The sequence below is a fragment of the Bombus fervidus genome, chromosome 5 (assembly GCF_041682495.2).
Source record: "Bombus fervidus isolate BK054 chromosome 5, iyBomFerv1, whole genome shotgun sequence".
In the NCBI taxonomy this organism is placed as follows: domain Eukaryota; kingdom Metazoa; phylum Arthropoda; class Insecta; order Hymenoptera; family Apidae; genus Bombus; species Bombus fervidus.
This window is the reverse complement of record NC_091521.1, coordinates 6075958-6097367: the sequence shown is the minus strand read 5'-3', so window position 1 is coordinate 6097367 and position 21410 is coordinate 6075958. Positions and strand designations below refer to the sequence as shown.

Sequence of the window (21410 nt, the reverse complement as noted above, 5' to 3'; positions counted from 1 at the left end):
AGGAGAAGTCAACCGGTTGGTGGAGAAAATAGAAGGTAGGGAATAGGGAGGGAAGAAAAGAAGATCCTCCCTAGGGAGCAGTAAACCTTCGAAGGTAGAAGTGACACTAAAACTTTTACACGGATACAGACCTTTATTTCCATATTGTTCGCAACCTCAAAGGAAACTCTCCGTTTTATTTCTTCCTGTCTTTTTCTGCCTGTTTGAGTAGCCTAGGGCCAAGAGAAGCCAGCCAGTTTCGGCTAATTTCTGGGGCCCTTTTCAATCCCTTCAATTCTCTGAAAGGACCAGGCTAACTTTTCTCGCATATGCGTGTATGGAAACGTCAGTTTCGCGTAATTAAAATTCGGACCCCGCCTGCCGTTACTATAAACTGTACATGTAGACGCGATACAACGACTACCCTTCGTTCTTTCTCCGTTACAAACTTCCTGATGAACGTTGGCAATGTTTCGTTGTAACAATGTATCCTCTGGGATGGACTATTGTACACGAAACTTTATATTTTTTATAATATTATATTTTGTTTCTGTGCTTCTTTTAACTTATTTATTTTAACCTTTCGCATGATATAGGCAAACAGCGTAGGAAAATAAATAGAAAAATAATAAAATATATAAATTACGATTATTTATAATTTTACAATTTGGCAGATTTGTAGATTCTAAACCCTATGTAATGTATATTGATGAATCGATATGTGAACACCTTTTCTTCTACGGTACGAGGAACAACCATCTAGTCACATAGAAAGGCAAAAAATTTATATAATAAGAATTCGCTGATTTCTTCGTGGCCCATGAAGAAAGTTTCGTTCGCATAATATAATAATAAATGTGGTTCGAATTCAACCAACTTCAAAAAATTCCAATAGACGAAATTGTCTATAGATGGTTCAAATTCAATCAATTTAAAGAACTTCCAACAAACGAAATCGCTCATGACTAAATCAGATTTAATCAAGTTCAAAAATTAAAAAAAGAAAAGAATGACGTTCAGATAAAGAATGTTCTATTATAAATGAATAAATATATTTTTATAATTGTGCAGTGGCGAACCAAGATTTATATAATAAGAGTTCACAGTAGTGGGGTCACCGTGATGCAGGTTCAATCTATTTCAAAATATTCCAACAAATTTTCCATTGTAAATTAATGTATATTCTAATCACGTAGTCGAACGGAGATTCATTCACGCCTTCGTTATTGTCCTGTTTCAGATACTGAGGGACATCCGGCAGGGTTTAATGCAGCTTGGCCGAGACGGACGGGGTCAGCTCCCTGGAGGTAAGTACGTCAAGGAGTGTAACCTCTAGCTAGTTGTCGCCTTGTCTCTCTGCAACTTATAGCCCAGTCTCCTCGAACCAAGCAGGGCCACGTCTTTGGTATGTTCCTGTGTGCGTGCTTCTGTTATAGTACACGACCAGTGTGTCTACCTTGAGCAGAACTTGCACGTGCCAGCCAGTCTGAGAATCGACTCCCAAACGCCTGACACTTCGTACGTTTCACCCGCACCCTCTAGGGACTCATTTAACGCGTTCGTTCTACGGCGTCTCCCCTTCTGTTCCTTTCCCGCTTTCTTTTTCTTTTCAAGAAATCTCGGTGCACTGAAACGAAATTGCCGCCGTAGACAAAAATTCTCTTAAACGGAAAAACTTTTGAAGGAATATCTTCTGTTTGTTTTAGGATCTGAATGAAAGTTTAGGTTAATCTTGTTCTGAGATGTCGAAGACGATATGTAAATCTTTCTTCTCGTTCTACTTGAATCTTTTGTAAGATACCTTGCAACTCTTCTAGGATTCTCAGTCTGCTTTTATTCGTATTATAAATGAATATTAAGAATCAAAATTAGTATGCACATTTAGGATTTTGTTGACTTTTAATAGCTTTCAATCAGGTAACACGTTGTAATTATTTTTAGTAAAGTACTAGCATAAATATTGAGTAGCTCACGTGTGTGAAACATTAAGAATCCACTATCAATCCGAAGATTTATAACGTTGCTTTAATTTTTTGGTATCATTTTTTTCAGACAAATTACATCATTGAATACTTTTTTATTTATGAAAACAAATTTCAAGGATATTCTTAACATGTCTTTCGTTGTTATTTCTTCTTTTCCTTAGCTCTTTTACTTTTATAAAGTTTATATGAAATCTAAGTATTGCTAGCATTATGCTAAACCTTCTTATTTACATTCATATTCCTTTTTAAATCACAAAAATCTTTTTTACGTTTGATCTCTAGTTATGTAGTAATTGTCGGTATATTTCTTATACCTATAAATTGTTTGTAGCTATAACGACGTTATTTCTAATTATTCAATTATCTTCCAATAATACTCTGTTTAAGCGATTCTATTTATTCCTACTTATATGCATTATTTTACTACTTGAACCTATAAATCCTATAAATCAATCTACCTTCTCCATTATGAAGGTATATGAGAAAAAGCACTTGATCAAATATAATAACAAATATCGGGTGTCATAAAGAAGATCGAATAAAGTATCGAGAATAATGTTTCCAGCACCCTTTAAATTTCCTATTACCGATTTATCACTGACTCGGGGAGTTTTATTCGCGATCACGTAGTCGACGAAGGCAATAGTACCAAGCCACGAAGCCCCTTCTATGTTCTAGCTAATCTCGTTATCGTCAACAACCGTCGACTGCTTTCTCCGCGGCTCGTTTTCCCGATCCCCTCATTTTTTCTCGCGCCCATACGCACGTGCACGATCCTCAGACGCTTGATTTCGCTCAGTCTTTCGCACCAGCAACGGCATTCGAGGTCTTCTCGCGTCTCGAATTACCACGCATTAGCGCCATGCTACACTTTACCAAACGAAACACCGTGCAATTTCTCCGAGAAGAATTTTTACCATCCACTACTGCTGCGCGGAACGATAAAAACCGTTTGATAAGTCGATGCTAATAGAATTTCTCTTTCGGAGTAAGAATAAAATAGGAAGAAACAGAATGGAGGTTCAAATTACTTGAGAGGAAAAGAGCAGTAAGACTGACTTTATTAAATTACATATCTTTTTTCAATTCGTTTTTTAATATTATTGTTGAATTATCAATTTCATACATTATTTTTTTTTATATATGGGTCAAACTGATCAGCTCTATTTTTTATCAATTTTCCAATTTTTTTATATAAGTGCACGATTGACGTTTAATTTTGAGAAAGCGAATTATTTATTTGCGTGAGATCGTTTTTTAAAAACGTATGAGATAAATAATAGCAAATTACGAGATAAATTAAGAATTTATGAAATTGATCAATGTGGCTTGAGAATGATTTATATGCTTAACAAGTGTTTAAAGTACGCTCAAAATTTGATATAGATCGTAGTAGAGACAGATTTATTTTTCTATATTTAAACTTAATTAAAATTTTGTATTTTCATTGAACAGATCGAAATTCTAAAATTTCTATATTATTATATATCTAAAATTTTATTTTATTTGTATATTTGTATTTTAAATGTAATGAATATTTTTTACATGAAGTTTGGCCAGTGTTGCGTTCGATATCAGCGAACATGTGTTTTTAATTAAATGTAGATAAAAATAAATACTTATTGTCGTCGTTTAACCTCAAATTCACTGATATTAATATTAAGAAATTAGTAAAAGAATTTATAATATTGCTGCTTTGTATTTCAAGGTAATGACAAATGTATTTTTAATGTTCAGATGACACTTACATGTACGACGAGGATGCACGTTGCGGAGGAGGACTGGGTTTGGGTCCTGGAGGTCAACATTGGTATGACGAACCTCCATATGAGTCAGATCCTGAAGACTTCCTCATGGGAGCCAGCGGTGGTCCTGTACCAACAGCGACTATTCAAAATGGAAGGTGAAGCCTGCAAACATATTTTTAATCGTATATAACAAAATACATAAAATTTATGAATAGTGCTAGTCCTATAGTTTAATAACAAAACGAATAAGAACCATACATGTCTATAAAACGTATTTGCAGATTATTTCACGATATTGAAAATATTGAAAATTTTAATGTAAATTTCTCATAATATTTGATTCAACTAAGTATTAGATCTTCAATATTAACGTATACATAACATCAAGTATTATTACGCGAAATCAAAGGAAGTTGGTAAAAAGTTAGAAAACAAGTATTTTTTCCAGGCTGCCTTTATGTTTCTTGTTCAAATATAAAACAAGTAAGTTTTAACGAAAGCAGTCTTTTTCAACTTTTCTTCTTTAACGTTCGCGTCATATTTTAGAAATTATTTTTAAATATAATACAACTTTTGTATGATGTTGAATAACGTAACACCTTTGTTAAATAATATAAGCTTCAAATAATATTTTACATGTTTTCTTTCATTTTTCATTTTAAAAAATTTCGACGTATTGAATAATATAAATTTCTTATGTAAGTAAAATGCTTTTAATTTCACAATATATTACTTTTATATATTAGTTTTTCTAAATGGACACGTAATAAATGATTAGCGATTAATGATAGCATAAAGCATAAAATTTTAGTATAGTTCATTTTTAAGGATACAATTTTGAAACTAATCGTATGTAGAAGAAATTTTCGAGAGCTTGAGAAAATGCTTGTATTTTATTTCAGAGTATGTTTCACGCTGAATTTAAGGCCAGAAAACAGAGGTGAGGGAATTATTTCGCTTCGAACTGCCGGAGACATCAGTCTCCCGCGAGATCGTTCCAGGAAAGGTGCAACTTCGACAATGCGAGGTCTTATTGTGCCACAAGGTCATAATAATCCACCAGCTATCATACCACTTACGCACTCGAGGGCTTCTCGAGAAAGTGGAGACTACGCGAGTAGCGACGTCCAGGTAAGTTCGCACAAAGAAATCCCTTTCGAAAGATACTGCATATAGTCTTATCACAGCAACAAATGGTGTGAACTCTAAGGCGACATTCAAGCACTTTATACATATATGTAGCTCGCGATAACGCAAATGGTCTTCTTAAGCACTCTTCGTAAAACAGTTCATGGAATTTTTATTTTAGAGGCAAATTCAAAGGATTCTGGTAAAATATTGTACAAGAAATCTTTTCCTATATTACAGTATTTTAAACAATGTAAAATTTATATATTTTTTGTTATAATTGGTTTAATAGCATCAAAATATTGTATATATTCCTCTTGTACTTTATCACATACTATGAGAAATGTATTATTAACATATTGGTAAATATATAACATAGAACTATAACGCTTTAAAATCAAATATTTCTAGAACATTAAGTAAAATGAAGAAAGTTTTTATCAGTTATGAACAGATACGTAAATCGAATAAGACACGTATCAAACGATAGAGATTTATCTATTAATTTTGCTGTTTTACATACGAGTATATAAGATTCGATAAATTTTCCTGTAGTAGCTTATTACGTATGTTAAATTTATTTCGCGTTTATTTCCAAATATAATAAGAGAGAAATAAATCCACGATTCAATATCACGTTCAATTCAAATTTCACGTGTCAGGGGAAATTATACGTTTAATAATATTATCTTCATCCTGTCTTTGTCATCGCGAGGAGATGTCAGAATCATTAATAGTTACGCCGTATACTGTTACATGATTCGTTCAGTTTTTAGAATGCAGCGTATGAATTTAAAACTGTCGACTGTGTCGGTGGACACGAGAAACGAACAATAACTTTATAAGAATGAAAATCAATATATTACATGTCAATTTTCTATCTCATCTAAATAAAGACACAAAATGGTGAAAAAATTTAGTTCCTCCCAAGATCATTCCAATATTCGCCAATTTCTAATATCGAGGTGTGATTACATTTTCCAAACCACTACCTTCTCGTTTACTTAATGAAACCGAACCAGAACTGCATACCGTTCCATTTACTTCGTATACGCAATACCATAGTCGAAACTTACGGATAGGTTTCGAGCGTGGTGCTTTTACGCGAGCAGTACGTACACATACAGGGAACAAGCATCAACATCTTCAAGTCTAGAATCGGAGATTTCTGCAGATTAGACGCATAGCTAAGCAGACGGGTCTGGTATTCATGAATATGGATTTTTCCTACCGGTTATCTGTGTACCATCGAGGCTTTCATCTTCACTATGATCTCGCTAGTACTATTTATTAACAAATCTGCCTTTCTCTCTCTCTCTCTCTCTCTCTCTCTCTCGCATTCACGTACAAATAGATAACTGTGTAAACTAACACAGTTATGTGTGTATCTATGCGAATCAAACGATACGTCCCGTTCTCGCAACACTTTTCGTTGAGTTCGCTTAACGAACCGAACATAACGAATTGGATGTTCTGAAATTTTGCAAATCGAATATTCCAAAACTGCAGATACCACTGTTTAAGTCAAAAATGCATTTAACGAAAAACATTCTTTTTCAGTAGGCTTTGGTACCTTTTATGCGTATTTATTGTTACACAACTAAAGCTATGTTGGAATATTTTTCTTTGAATGGATTTCAGATTTTTTATACTTAGTATTTTTGGTTATTATTGAATGTGGAATATTAAATATTGGAATTTGTGTAAAAGTAAAGAGTAGGAAGGTGTTTTACAATATAATTAATTTTTATAATTACCTCGTAGAGATCATAGCCTTACAAATTTAATTCGTTGTAAAGTATTTGATGTACACAGTTTCTTAGATTTCCCTTAAATTTTATTAACATATGAAATTTAATTTAAAGTGTTACCTATTCTTATGAATTATTGTTATTTTTTCTTCTATTTCAATGAATGTATTACGAATTATGAATTTCAATCTTTTATTTTCATTTCAACCTGACTGTTTTCCAACAAATTTTTTGCTGGTAAAGTTGACTCACAAGTGATTCATCTTGACCTCCTTATTGTTGACGTCCATCGCTGCATTTGTACAGCACAATATTGTAATTAAAAAACCCCACTTTATTGATATTACTTAATATCATTAATATTATAATAAAAAATCCAATTTTTTTATTGTTAATACAGGTCAATTATCTATTTATCGTCGTAACTAATTTATAAGTTTATACTATTAAATTAATGAATTTGAGTTGTGATTAAGTAGAATTCTTGGGATGAATAATCTGACCGTGGAAGCAGAATATGTAGCTCCAGTTTCCTATTCTGACATCTAGGCAGAACTGACAACCTCATTCTCTATTTCTTTCCATACATATACTCATACATTGACACGTCGAATACTAAGTGTATCATTAACTCATGTAGATATGCGTAGCCTGCAGTTGCTATCTACTTGTGTAACATGCAATTTCTTTTTATTAGTGTTCTAAATGGTCGCCACGGTTTTACTGCTTTAAACAATGCAACTACACTTCCTTGCAAGCAACTTCGGTAAATCACGCAAATTAGAGGTATTAAGTAAAAATGCAACGAACCATTAGGAATCATTTTTTCACTTCATAATCATTTTTACAAAATGGATTTCTCATCTGTGTAATCGTTTACCTTTTCTTGTAAGAAAATATTATTTCTATTTAATTTAAACATTTTAGGAGTTACTTATGCTAATCATTTAAACAAAATATCAAGATTTCTCATACCCTTTTAGGATTAAAACAATTTCTTATCATACTGTTTTTTTTCCCATTTTCCCATGCTTCTGGAAATTGTTTTCGAACTTAATTTAGCTTTCGTCTTTAAAAAAGATTACTTTTGTCGCTTGTTCAGTGAACTCTTCGAATAATATCTAAGTATTTAAAAGTCTGACATATTCGAAATCCAAACAGTCGATTACCGTGTGATTTATTAATAATTCTGTTACTGTCAAAGTATTCGTCTTTATCGAATCATCGCAATAATCAATGCTGTTTACAGTACTAGTATTATTGTTATAAATAATAGAAGTATTATACGAAGACAAGAATAACGCACGAAACGTATGACAATGATTATCATATTGGTTTAATCTATCAAGAATAATAATTCTATATCATGTTTACAGCTGCTTACAATTTATCACGTAAGATTTCACAAGAACTTATGCAACGCCTGTAAGATCTCTTTTCATATCAAATTTAACGTTTTTAGTTTCTACCAACGAGACAAAGTAAGATTTGAATATGTTTGAATGGAAAAGAAAGTTTTTTCATACGAAGACTAATTGACAGCCGTGCTTTATGAACTTCACGGTGAATGGCTGAGAATGCAATTTTCAGAAATTTAATTCAAAGTTTTGGAACATCTAGTGCGCTGCTCTCAGTTTCTGCTACGTATTAAGGTGTCTTATCGCAAGTTGTACGGCCCTACGATATTAACAATATATCAGGAGTTTGTACATAAAGGCATACTTTCAATTCACAAGAGAATGCTTTATCTCAAGTTTTCCTTGGGGCATGTTTCGATGGAAATTTGATACATTTTATTTTTTGCTATTATAATACTTTAATGTGATTAGGTTCTTGCGCTTCTACATATACATGTAATACGTCAATTATGTTTTTACACAAAGATTATTTTAATAAAAAACAGTTACCTCTAAAAGTGTTTTGCGGTTTGAAATAATGTTTTAATAAAATAAAATATTTTCATGCAATTGAAGGAATTAAAACATTGAATAATTTGTATAAATATCAAAATATCAAAATGCTGGATGAATTTTATACAAATGCAACTCAAAAAATCAAGTTTCCGATCGATTCTAAAAATCTATAAACGTTTATTGGTGTTATCAGCGCAGTTTTACGTTCTCTCGCGGAATTTAAAACATTCAATTCAGGTCCACCAATCCCTTCCATTTGCTTCTTTAAAATCACAAGAGTGTTGCTTAAATAATGAGCCAACTTATGTTTCAAATTATGCTTTGACTCTATTGAATAGTTAGTATTTCTATAATTCTAAATAAAATTGATAACGATTAATTTAAATCAATTAAAATAATTCACAAAATAATATTAAATGGTTAGTTTAAATAAAACTCTTCTTAAAAGCAATAAATAAATTCAAAGATAATAAAAGAAATCTCCAATAGAATAGATAACTTACTAAAATTGGAAAATTTCAATATTAATACTAATCAGGATACATCGAATGGATAAAATAAACCGACACAAACAATTTAAATGTGACCTAACTTTATCTTCTACGAAGTTCATGGCATGCACATCTTTTGGGCTGACCCTCGTATATGCACGTATAGCAACTACTTTATTATATTCACGATACATACTATAACACGTTTTGCTGTACTACTCGATCTACATTTATATATTACATGGTATCTTTTCACGTTTGATTTTGAACTAGCATTTTTCTTTCCATAACGACTCTTGATCTCCTCTTTCTCTAACGAGCATTTTACGTGCTACTAGACAAAAATAGAGCCCGCTTCTCCTTTTACATATCCATGAATTAGAACTATCTCTGCGAGTATCAACATTTTAGAGCCGGAGTAGCGGCGAGGAAGGACTATCGCCGAGCCAAAGCAGCGACTACGAGGATCAAGAAGAACTCGAGAATCAACACTCGGCCGCCGTACACACAGTACGTGACATATACAAGTCCTCCTTTCACAAAAGTGTCTCCTTTCTCTCGAATTTTCTGTCCTTTGTCGTTTCATTTTTTTTTTTTTTGCATCAATATGTTTGCATGATTCGTGGCTATACTTAGAATGAGTGTTTAAATGTACGGTACATAACACTAACCAGTGATGTTTATTCTTGCTGAACTGATGCATGTTCGAAGGGTTTGTAGTAAAGTTACGTCGGTTTTGTATGAGATGCGATAAACGTGAGATGATTTGTTCATTATCTGTTTTTACTTATTTTGGAGAAGATTATTTCGCAGTAATTGTTTTTTTTTCTTGTTTGGTTTTATATTGGTTAATGGACTGTGATTAATTATTCGAATTCATGTATTTATGAATATGATTAACACTAGAACTACCAAAATAACGAGAAGGTTTAATACGTAATTATATTTTAGATTTTTGTGTAAAGAATTATAGATTTATGACGGTATATGTTTGGGGATTCGAATAATTTTTGGTAAAATATATGGATTTCGATTACTTTGGTACAAATTTGATCGCTAGTTCTAGCGTTAAAAGCATTATAATAAGCATTTCATATTGAATGTTTTATATACTTATACATTATGTATATTTTTGCATTTTCAAATTTCTTATGCATAAAAATCCGCGATCTACAGATTAATAAGGGGATGAATGAAGTACTCTCCAGAAGATAATTAAACATTATGTATAATCAAACAATATTTAAATAAATATTAAACTATTTGTTATAATAAGTATAAAAATATAAATTGTTATTATGTCATAAGTAATTTAGACGAAAATTCTTATTGAACAAGTTGAAATAAATTTTGAATTCTGAAATCCAACCACATCATCAATATGAAACTTGCTCATTTTTAAGATTTAACAATTAAGAAGCAATTGAATAGGTCAAAACATCTATAAAAATGAAAATGAAACCGACATTATTTTTCTTTTAATTGTTATCAATTAATCATTAATTTTATAATTGTGGTTATTCTAAAGTTTACTATACATAGACATCTAGGATAGTTCCTTCCTTAATTTCTTATATCTTACCTATCCTCTGGGGTAAGTAATTTATTCACATTATTAATATTCATTTTCACTCATCTGGTTGATCTTTCGTACAAAGCTTATATGGCAATAACATTTAGTTATGTTTGACCTCTCTGCAATAATTTTTGTAAAACATACGATCAATTTACTCTCTCCAAAAAAAGTCACTCTCTTTTAAATCTCAAACCAGATCGGTGAAGTCGATATCAGTTCAAAGTAGAATCGATTGCATGTATGCTTTTGTCATTCGAATTCGTACTGTTTCGTTGAATTACTTGCCAGATACACTTTAACCGAGTAGCTAGCGTTTCGTTAAAGACGTACACATATCGAAAAACACAAAAGTAGACGCTTTTGTACATTATCACCAAAGTATACAGTTACACAAGTGCGTCTACTCCACCGACAAGTCGACAACGACGTCAGCTCGAGGTCCGTCAGACTCTGTGAATCTTCCACGGTCGTGCCTTACGCATAATCATTGCATGTTCTCAGTACCACAGAACGATCTCGTTCGAATCACGAAAAAGGATCCAACTTTCAGTCCCTGTTGTAAAAAGATTTCATTGACAGACTTTGCATCGATCATCGAGGAACTACGCGAAACGAAGGGCCTAGAATTCGTAACGTATGGCCGAGTAAGGTGCGTTTAGACCAAACGAGCAAAGACACAGAGCGAGAGCGTTTGATTGTGCTCGTTTAGTTAAACGGTCGTCGAGCGATCTGTTCGTAAACTCATCACCAGAAGAGCTAAGAATACGTCCTTTTCATATTATTATTCGACCACTGGTTATATAAAAATACACGTGTCTTTTTCTATTGATATGTTTTTTGCTCCTTCGGGTATAGAATTTTTTGTAAAAAGTAATTATAAATCGAAATATAGAAATTTGATATATATGTGTACATGAAAATAGCGTTCGCTAGTACTTCAACAAGAGATGTAACTCTAAATAAATAAATAAACGAGTAAAGAGTTTATATAATTCAAAAGAATCATACAAAATGTATGCGGGCATTTTCGTGTAATCTGAGATGAAGTGGAATAGTAAAAATATGGAAAAGACATATCTTTATGCGATCTATAAAAATATGTTAACATGGATACTAATATGCTGCCACACGTTACCATATCATAAGAAAAGCAAAATGCTAAAATTAATCTTCGTTTCTCCATAACTCCAAAAATACGCCATTAATATCTCACATCCGATAAAAGAAAGAAAAAAAAAAGAAAAAAAAAAAAGAAAAAAAAAAAGAAAAAGAAACGGGCATTCGTTGCGTGTAAGTCTTCGACCTAATTCACGTATTACGATTGTGAAGTTCCTCTTTTCATTTCCATCGATACAAGCAAAAAGTCGAAACGATGTTCGTTATTTTTCAATGTTATGCAATCGTTCGTTAAAATTTCCAGTCGGAAGCTAGCGCTTTACTTGAGGGCGATACGAGGGCGGGGATCGCAGGACGAGCACGAAATTTGAGGCACGACGTGCAACGGAAGATTTCAAGGCTGCGTCAGGATCGCACATCATCTGAAGCATTCCCGTGCAGCGCGAGCAGCGTGGAAAGTCTCCCAAGCGGAAGTGGCTCGAGCACACAGGCACTTGTGCGTGCAGGAAGCAATCACAGCTCGATATCCTGCGAAGACAGGGATGCTATCAGTCCAACGTCTATCGGGCCTGTACTTTGCAGAGCCAGGGCTCTGGTCGATTATACGCCTAGCCCTTATGACAAGGAAGCACTAAAGTTTAAGGTTTGTTTGCAAACTATTATCACAAATGTCTTGACCGTTAGAGAACTTTACATTGCTTATTTCTATATTATAATATAATTTCTATACAGGTAGCTTTTATAATCTTACGCTGGTAATTTTTCAAATATAAAATGTATTCATGTCATTATATTTTGGACTGTGGATGTTCATGAATTTTTAGGAAGAAAATTCTTCACACAACGTATATAATTTGCAAAAATGTATAAAATATCTAAAGTAGAACTTTTAATCTGGTATTTATAGGTTTTATTATGCTAACATCTGAGGTCCAATTATATTTGTTATTTTATTATAATAAAAATTCGAGCATATCTGGGATTATTTAAGAGGAAAAGAAATTTACAGTTGAGTGATTTTGTAGGAATACATCATAATATTCATTCTATATACACGCAAATATTCATGATATACAATAGCTCTCAGATTAGTTTAATCACAGACATGTTTGCATGTGCGCTGCTGTATGTCTGTGATTGATACAAATCCTTGAACAAGCACATATTCATGAATTATATCTGAATTAATTTGTTTGATTTAAATGGCTTTCAAGTAATTAATTATTGCGCGATCAAAGTATTATAACGCATTATGTTAAATCGCCATATATATTTAATAACACTATACAGTATCATTTCACTATTGTTCAAAATCTTGACATTTGACACTTTCATGACGCAAACATACAATATTTTAATGCAAATAATAGATTAGACTCAATTAAAACTAAAATGGACACTTCAAATGAGCAGTTTATTATTTGTACCTTATTTTGTTCAGTATGTTCATTCCCACGTCCTAAGAACGTATTAATGGGTAAGTATTGATAATAAATAAACCCAAAGGTTGCATTCGGTATAAAACTCACAATAATTATTTGTAACTGTCAAATGCACATATTGGATAGTAAAACCTCCAACACTGTTTTACTATCCTTGATTTTTCTCTTATTTTGAATCGTAGAATCTCTGTCACCCTACTTGTACCACGATTTATAATCCACGATATATATTTTTCTTTTTATATCTTTATATCATAAAACACCGAATCGATGATAATGTAGAACTCAACTTTTTATGAGACGAAGATATTCTTGAAACTCTTTTTATGACAATACATATGTTCTTTACGTATAAACTTTCGTATAGAACATATGAAATAACTACTTCAATATGAATAAACTTATAGTAGAATTCCATTTATTCAAACGAAATTTTAATTCGTCTGCAATTAAATGATCTTCTATTTATTGCACCCAGTTATCCAAACGTGAACTATTATTATGCATATAAAGAAAAAATCATAGATACTTAGTTGCAATCAGTTATATTTGTCCGCCGATGGTTTCGAGTAAATACTTATATATAGTGACTATATATAGTATTTATATATACTCTTACTTTCCAATGAAGTGTTTTTTAGGTTCCACATCATTTTCATAGTATAAAATGTTTGTAGCGATCCAAAGGTGCTACTAACCGATATGAAATTTATTATAATTGGATCGAATTAATTGGTAAATTGATGCAATAATAAATGCACTGGGGAGAGGGATATTTTTTGCAACCACTGTAGATGCGGAACATATTTTTACCCAAGTAGCAAACCCAGCTGAAACACGCATATTGATCAACTATAGATCGCACGATATACGTACACCCTTGAAAAGAGTCCCTGCGAAGTATCGTTACTGCCAGAACTCGACGCTTACCTTCTCGTGAAAACAAACCCTTATTTCTCTTTTCCTCGATATTCCTCAGTCCTACATGACTTCACGATAATATCAGCTAGTGCTAACAGAAATACAAAGCGCCGAATCTGTTGGTTTCTTCGAATTAGAAGGCGCAAGAGTTCTCAATGTTTTCTCACGTGGAAAGCACCAAGCAAATTGCAACATGGTTTTTGTTGCAGAAGGGAGACATCATCGACGTGGTACAAATGAACAAGAGCGGCCTGTGGAAGGGTGTTTTGCACAACAGGATAGGCCACTTCAAGTTCATAAACGTCGAGATACTAAACGACAGGGTTCCAAGGCGCGGCGAACCCGAAGGCCGGGGGAAGTGGGGCCAGAGGTATAGGCAGAAGCCTGGTTCCGTTCAAGAGCTCTTGCAGAGAATGAATCTTCAGGTAGAGAGCAATATCTTGCCACGGCTCGAACAAACTGATTCGCATTTGCATCGCTTCGAATGCAAAGCAGGGAACCTTGCTTTTATACGTTTCTTTATTTCCTGGACTTCTCTCTTTTCATCCATATCCAACCTTCGCCCGCCCGCTCCCCTCGTTTCTTGCGTGCACCTTTTATACAGCGTACAATACACAGCACCACTAAAACGTCGCCTGTTCCTTTTTTTCGTCGACACTTTCCTTTTTTATATCCATCTGTTTCTTTCCATTCTTATCTTACCTCATCGATTCCATGTTTTCTCCCCTTTCCTTGTTCCTCCTTTTTTATTGGTCGGTGTTTTTAGTGATAAATGTGTAGATTCCTTCCTCGTAAATGGTGATATGGCGGGTATTAGAAGATTTGTATTGGCATCGAGATTTAAATCTGGTATATTTTAAAGAGGATGTTACGTTGATTTTTAAAAAAACAAACGAGATGATTCAGATATAGTGGTTTTGTTTGGCAAAGAGTATAGTAGTATATCGCAAGGAGAATATGTGTGATTAAAACGTATTACATTCGCGGATATAGTAGTTTGTTGGTGAATTGGACGTAGGAAGATTTATATTTGCTTCGAATTTCAAGTCCGGTTCATCTTTAAAAAAATATCACGTTTGGTTTAAAAACGGTACGAAATGATTAAGACATAATATTTTTAGTGAAAAAGGTATAGTGCATCGCAATAAGAATATATGTGATTAAAATATAAATATATATAATATATATGGGCTGGCAGCATTATCTATCATTTAATGGAAAAAATATATGTAAAATATCAAAACATGTATATTTTATAGTAATAATAATATATAACAATAATAGTATCTTATAATAAAGTGTCTTATAATAATAAATAGTATCTTATAATAATAATTAAAGTAACAGCAGTGTCCTGTTTCAGACAAAGACATTGATTAAATAAGACAAACTAAAAATATTGAAATGTTGAATAACGTGTTTTTCCAGGAACACATTCCTGTATTTGTATTTAACGGATACGAGGATTTGGAGCTCTTCAGGGAAATTGAGGCTGCGGATCTTGATTACTTGCGCATACATCAGCCAGAACATCGCGCAAAGATACTGACAGCTGTGCAACTATTAAATGACCTTCAATGTGAGTTATTATATCAGATCGTTTAAATTCTTTATTTTTGTAGATCGTGTTTTTATTTTATATTTATTTATTTATTTATTTATACAAGGACACGCACCATTATTTTCCAATGAAGCGTTTCATTATCATCAGGCTTTATATTCTTCATTTCCGTAGTACGAAATTTTTCTAGCTGTACTGAATGATACAGAACTTAATATACTTCGACTTAAATGTAAATCCTACAATAAATACTTTTTGTAGCTGCTGTATAATAGATAACAAAATACACCATCGCCATATCTCTCACTAGATAATTTACTTCTCCTCGCTAACTCATCATTAATTCAAACACTTCGTCCAAAATCAAACATTACTCCGACCTAATCCAAAGTCACTTACCCCGATCACTTACGACTACAGCCGTACCTCGGCCACTTCTAAACGCGCAAAACCAAAGGTAAAATCCGAAACTGTAGGTTGGTTTTTGTTCTGTCCTAATAGCCGGAAGCGAAGGCGATTTAGCTTCGAGCTCGGAGGGCGACGAGGTGAGTCGACTGGTCTTAACCTCTGGCCAGACATCCGGCCATTGTTCACCGTTTAATCGCCGCCAGTTCCCGCGGGACTCCGGTTGTTACGACGCTCACAAGAATTCTACCAGTCGACGAACCGTAAGCCCGGAATCGACTACGACTACCAAGCTGCCCAGAGAGAACAATCTCGACGCTACAGCATCCACGAAGAACGTCAGCGGTGTCAGCACAGAAGGGAGCACTGTTTCCGATAGCAAGGACGACTTTCATCCTAACATACCAATTACTGGCAACATAACCGGCCAGAAGGAGGGTCAGTTCGACAAATCGCCGTTGCTCCGTAGCGGCAACGTCCGGTTCATCGCGAAGAGAGGGAATTTCGGCGAAACGGTGGTGATAGAGGATACTTGCGACAGCGGGCAGAAACTCGGCGGCATGGTGAAGTATGTGGTTGGCAGCGGTGACCTTGGCCTCGAAGGTACCGGCAATATCACCGGTTTGGGCCAGAGGGGTTGCCTCAGTGAGAAATCCAGCGATTCCGGTGTTAGCTCATCCAGCATCAGCTCGGCTCCGCCACCAAGAGATAAAGTTCTCGCCAATGTTGCGTCGGACTCACCTACCAAGAATTTTAGTAATTTCACCAGGGCATCGCCGACTTCCCAGCCAGCTACCAATAAGAGTCAAAGCGGTGAGGCTAGTTACCAGTAGAGAGCAATACGAGTGAAGTTCGAACGAGACTTATAGAAATTCCCTTTTGCCTTCATACGTTGCACCCTTACGTGTTTCTGTAAATTTCCATTTGCAAATTATTGATGCACTTACGCGCCGTTTCACGCGGAATTTGGACGAATTTTATAGATCAACGCGATTGTACAATAGCGACTAGAGAGAGTTCTTTTGTCGCGTCATAAGTACTCTACACTTAATAGAGGTTAGGATATTCAACGCGAGTTTAGATAGGTGGACTGATAGCAAATATATCGTAGAAAACAATTTTGGTATCAGAATTCTTTGTAGGTTCGAATGTTCTGATGAGCATTCGAAGATATATGGAGATATTTATTGAAAGTATGTGGAGTAAGTACAATGTATCAGTAGAATACAATATAAAGATTGGTATATCGGTACGTCTTGTTTTAGCTCATTTGATAAGTTCTAGCTATCCTGTAATATACCGAAGTTATTGTAAAAGATAATAATTATCTATCTAAAATCTGGTTTCAATTAATCAACCTGCTTGAAAGGAAGCTACTCGATGCAAACAATTTCATTTGAGAGGGGATTTTAAGTCAAACAAAAATTCACACTGATTAAAATATTTCAAGTTACTACTTATATGTCAGGTAACTTGATGTTACAACTTGAATTTAAGCAACTCGACTAATTTCATCGAAACTTAAAGAAGAAATTTTTGCAGAAAGGCGAATTGTTAAAGCTTATTGAATATAACTGATTGATTATGATCTGAATTATTGAATATGACTGATTGATGATGAGATTGATTATGTAATAATATTTAACATTTTAATTGATTTATCAAGCGAAGATTTATATCAGAAAGCATGAAAATGGTTGTAATTGAACAACGAGCTTAAACACAAGATGTATGATTCGTATATGAATCTTTTTATTGTTTTGCGCCTTGAAATCAGCGATACAATGCTGCTCGACGTCCAATATATTCCGCGAATGATGCAGTGCAGGGTTTCTTTCGTTTTCATTCGAGCTTCGAGTCGAAAGAAATAGCATGGTGCTTCGCTAACTTTTATTGCCTTATCGATTCTTTGTTCTCGTTACTTTATAATCAAAAGACTACCGCTCCGCTCGCCTTCTTAAACGAGAATTTCAGCTTTGTTTCGATATTAGATTAGAATATTACGTGATTATTCTCGTTCTGAATTTTCATAACTCTCATTATCGACGAAAGAGATATAAAAAGACAAAATGAGACAGAAAGAAAACTTAAGCATCTTTGACGAGAAAAGCGAGCAAAGTGTTTCGACGTTTATACTTGTACGTGAATGGAAAGAATTTGGCAGTAATGTTCGACAGGAAACAAATGAAATGCTTGCCATGTCACTGCCAGTCATTTCATGATCTCGTCTATCGTTTTCGACGCTCGTATAATTACTAATAATAATATTGTGATAAGATTGCATTTACGTCTAAATAATTTGTAAATAGGTAAAAATACGCAGTAGAAAGATTCGTCTTTGCAATTTGTATACAATACTAAGCTACGAGAACAGAGACTAAAGGAGATGTTTAAACGAGAAAAGACACGTTGATCCGTCGATTCTACTCGACGTTGGGTTTTAGTCAGCTATTTAATCCTTTTCTATAAGAAGTGGCTGATTATTAACCAGAAACTTCTAGATTAAAGACTGCCAACACAATTTAAACTTTTCCATGGGGTATGGTGTTTATTCATTTTTTTCTATGTTCGAGTCTGACTTACTTTAATTTCATAAGAAATACATGCGTAATTTGCAAATTGTACATCGAATGCAAATATGAAAGCTAAGTGATAATCGTAATGATCTGTCGTTAAATGTTATAATTTAGAAACTTTTTTTCTTATTGCCAGTTATATATATATATATATATATATATATATATATATATATATATATATATATTGTAGCTTTTTTTAAACTAGAAAATATATGAAATTCGAGTGTAATCAAGTTGGGTAAAATAGTGGAGTATTAGGTACTTACAAAATTTAAATAATATTTTTCCTTCCTCCAATTAAATTTTCTAATTTTTGTAATAATAATAATAATAATAATAATATTTTGTTGTAAATTGTATAGCTTCTTCTTCTTTTTATTTCAAACAAATAACCAATTTTATTTAGAGGTACTGACTCGAATCTTTGAGAAAAAGGTAGTCAATCCATGTGAAATTGTATAACGAGTTATTAAACAATTCATTATCGAAGTTCCTTTTACAATACTATTTTATCCAATCTTGTAACACAATTAACTTCATCGATATTTTCCATTCTTTCGATGCTAATATTTTATTTGAAAGAACCACATTATTAGTACATGATCGACAATCCCCATCATCGATGCAACTTAGTTCTTCGACAAGATGGTAAATCTGTACATGTGTACATTGACTATACCTGCAAAAGAGAGAAAAAAAGACGTTCAAAGTTATGAAGTTTTTGTATGTACATATACAGCACGCATAGAAACCTAACGATGTTTTATATTGATCCAACCCTTTGCCAAAACTTTAGACTATACAAATCTCTATACATAAATATACATATGTTACATATATCATACCGTTGGTTCTTATGTATATCTTTTGTATAGTGTAAAATGATAGACGAATTTAAAAAAAGTATAAAGCGACGCAGTACGAGATCAGGAATGAAAACCGATGGGAACTCGTGAATAAAAAGAAAACAAGAAATTATCAAAATGGCACGATTATCAAAATACGGTCTAAGAACTCTATTATACTGTAAATAGAATATATAAAAATATATATTCGTTTCGAAAGGATAAAAGAAACACACAAAAGCGATTCGATGACTATCCAAAATAGCGGACTGATGAGCAAATGTTAGGAAATCTTTATATAGGCTTTTAAGATGCATGTTTACCTTCTTCATTATTATCGATTTACAAGGTAGTTGTTAGAAGGTTTATCCCTTTTTGTAACAAGTCTGTTACGCTTTTTCGTACAACCATTGATGAATAGAGTATCGATTCTACGTAGAAACGAAACTTTCTAGGAATATGTGAAACTCTAAACCGTGATTTGACTCCGGCAGATCTCGGAGAATAAATAAGTTGACACACGCTGCTTCCATGATAATAGCGATTGTTTAAATACGTACTTTATCAATATACCGCATTAAGTGATTTGTATTGCAAGGTTCGATCGTGTCCAAGCGACGAGACGAAAGTTGATTTACGTTGATCTTGAACATGACATCAAGTGAAGTTGATATTTCCAACGGAGACGCTATACGAAGAAAGAGAGAACAATTTTACGAATTTTTCGCAGAACGAATTATGAAGCCAAAATCCTCGTTACTTCTTGTACACAAATTACGGTAATGGTATAGTTTGTCCGTTCCATCGAGAATAATATTACGTGTAGAGGACGAATCAAAAAAAAAAAAAAAAAGGAAAAATATATATATAAAAAAAGAAAAAAAAATAAAAACGTAAGAACGAAACAGTAAAGCATGAATAGTGGCGACGAGCGAGACTAAATGGAAAGAAGGAGAATGAGAAAGGAAGAGAGAATGGGAGAGTGCATAGAAAAAATGTTAAAATTAGTAACGTTTTGAGAGTATGATTAGATGCAATACAAATAATTTTATTAGTTCGAGAAAAAGTACGCAACATTTGATGTAAAAAAAGTCAGATTTGTTATAAAAATAGATGCAGTGAATTATAATCGAAATAAGTAATTTGAAAAGATAGATACGTGAGGGTAAAGGTGTCTTTGTAAAAGCATTAAGTGTGTTTGCGATTCGGATTTCGTGCGAATGTGAAGTGAAACGAACGAACGGTATCCATCTTGATCTAAACGATCGATTAATCGAGAAAAATGTGTGGTCACCGTGAGGAAATTCGACGAAAGCACGGTGGTTTAAGAGTCGCTAAATCGCTAGTGAAAATGAAAATAAAAATTATTAAGCATCTACTTAGCGGTCTAGTCCATTTTTTCTTGCAAAGTTTACAATTTGATGCGATATATGTATAATGTACATAAAGTAAGGAAATAAATGAAAAAAAGGAAACAGAATTAGGAAATGGCAATCGCGTCAGCGTGAGTTGCTGAAACCTTTTTATAAGCTGATTTTATATTTATTGATTAATTGCGGGTTTTATAGAGGTAACGAATTCGTAATTCTTATCGTTTCTCAGTTCTTGTATGGTTTCCAACAAGTGTTAATTTATTGACTGTGAATAGAAATAAAATGACGGAAGATTCAAACGAACGACGTTGTTTTTGCTTCCCAATCTCTTATCACTTCTATGTGTGATAATTATTATAATCAGTTTGTAGATGTTCGTGCATTTATAGGAAATTTAATTGGAAAAATATGGAAAAATATATAAGATATTCAAAGTGGAGTGCTTCTTATATTTAAAGAATGAAACAAATTTTTATCTAGCGATATATTCATGAAAATATGATTTTGCAGAAACATCCACAGGCTGCAGAGTATATAAAAGTATAATTCTATGTAATTCAGTATTTATAGGTATAATCACACATGTAAGTATGTTAT

At 33.3% G+C, this 21410-nt stretch overlaps 1 protein-coding gene across 4 annotated transcripts in view; it reads left to right on the top strand.

Annotated features, from left to right (window-relative positions):
* Positions 1–18638, top strand: part of LOC139987801 (uncharacterized) — a 374903-nt gene extending 356265 nt beyond the window's left edge. For 3 of the 4 annotated variants that reach the window (XM_072004497.1, XM_072004496.1, XM_072004498.1), the window contains exons 9-16: positions 1220–1286; positions 3702–3867; positions 4615–4843; positions 9407–9505; positions 11992–12330; positions 14260–14475; positions 15479–15629; positions 16113–18638. In XM_072004497.1, the coding sequence (XP_071860598.1) occupies positions 1220–1286; positions 3702–3867; positions 4615–4843; positions 9407–9505; positions 11992–12330; positions 14260–14475; positions 15479–15629; positions 16113–16849 (2004 nt within the window). In that variant the 3' untranslated portion in view covers positions 16850–18638. The remainder of the gene's footprint in view (positions 1–1219; positions 1287–3701; positions 3868–4614; positions 4844–9406; positions 9506–11991; positions 12331–14259; positions 14476–15478; positions 15630–16112) is intronic. The other variant, XM_072004499.1, reaches the window with a different exon arrangement.
* The last annotated feature ends 2772 nt before the right edge of the window (positions 18639–21410 follow it).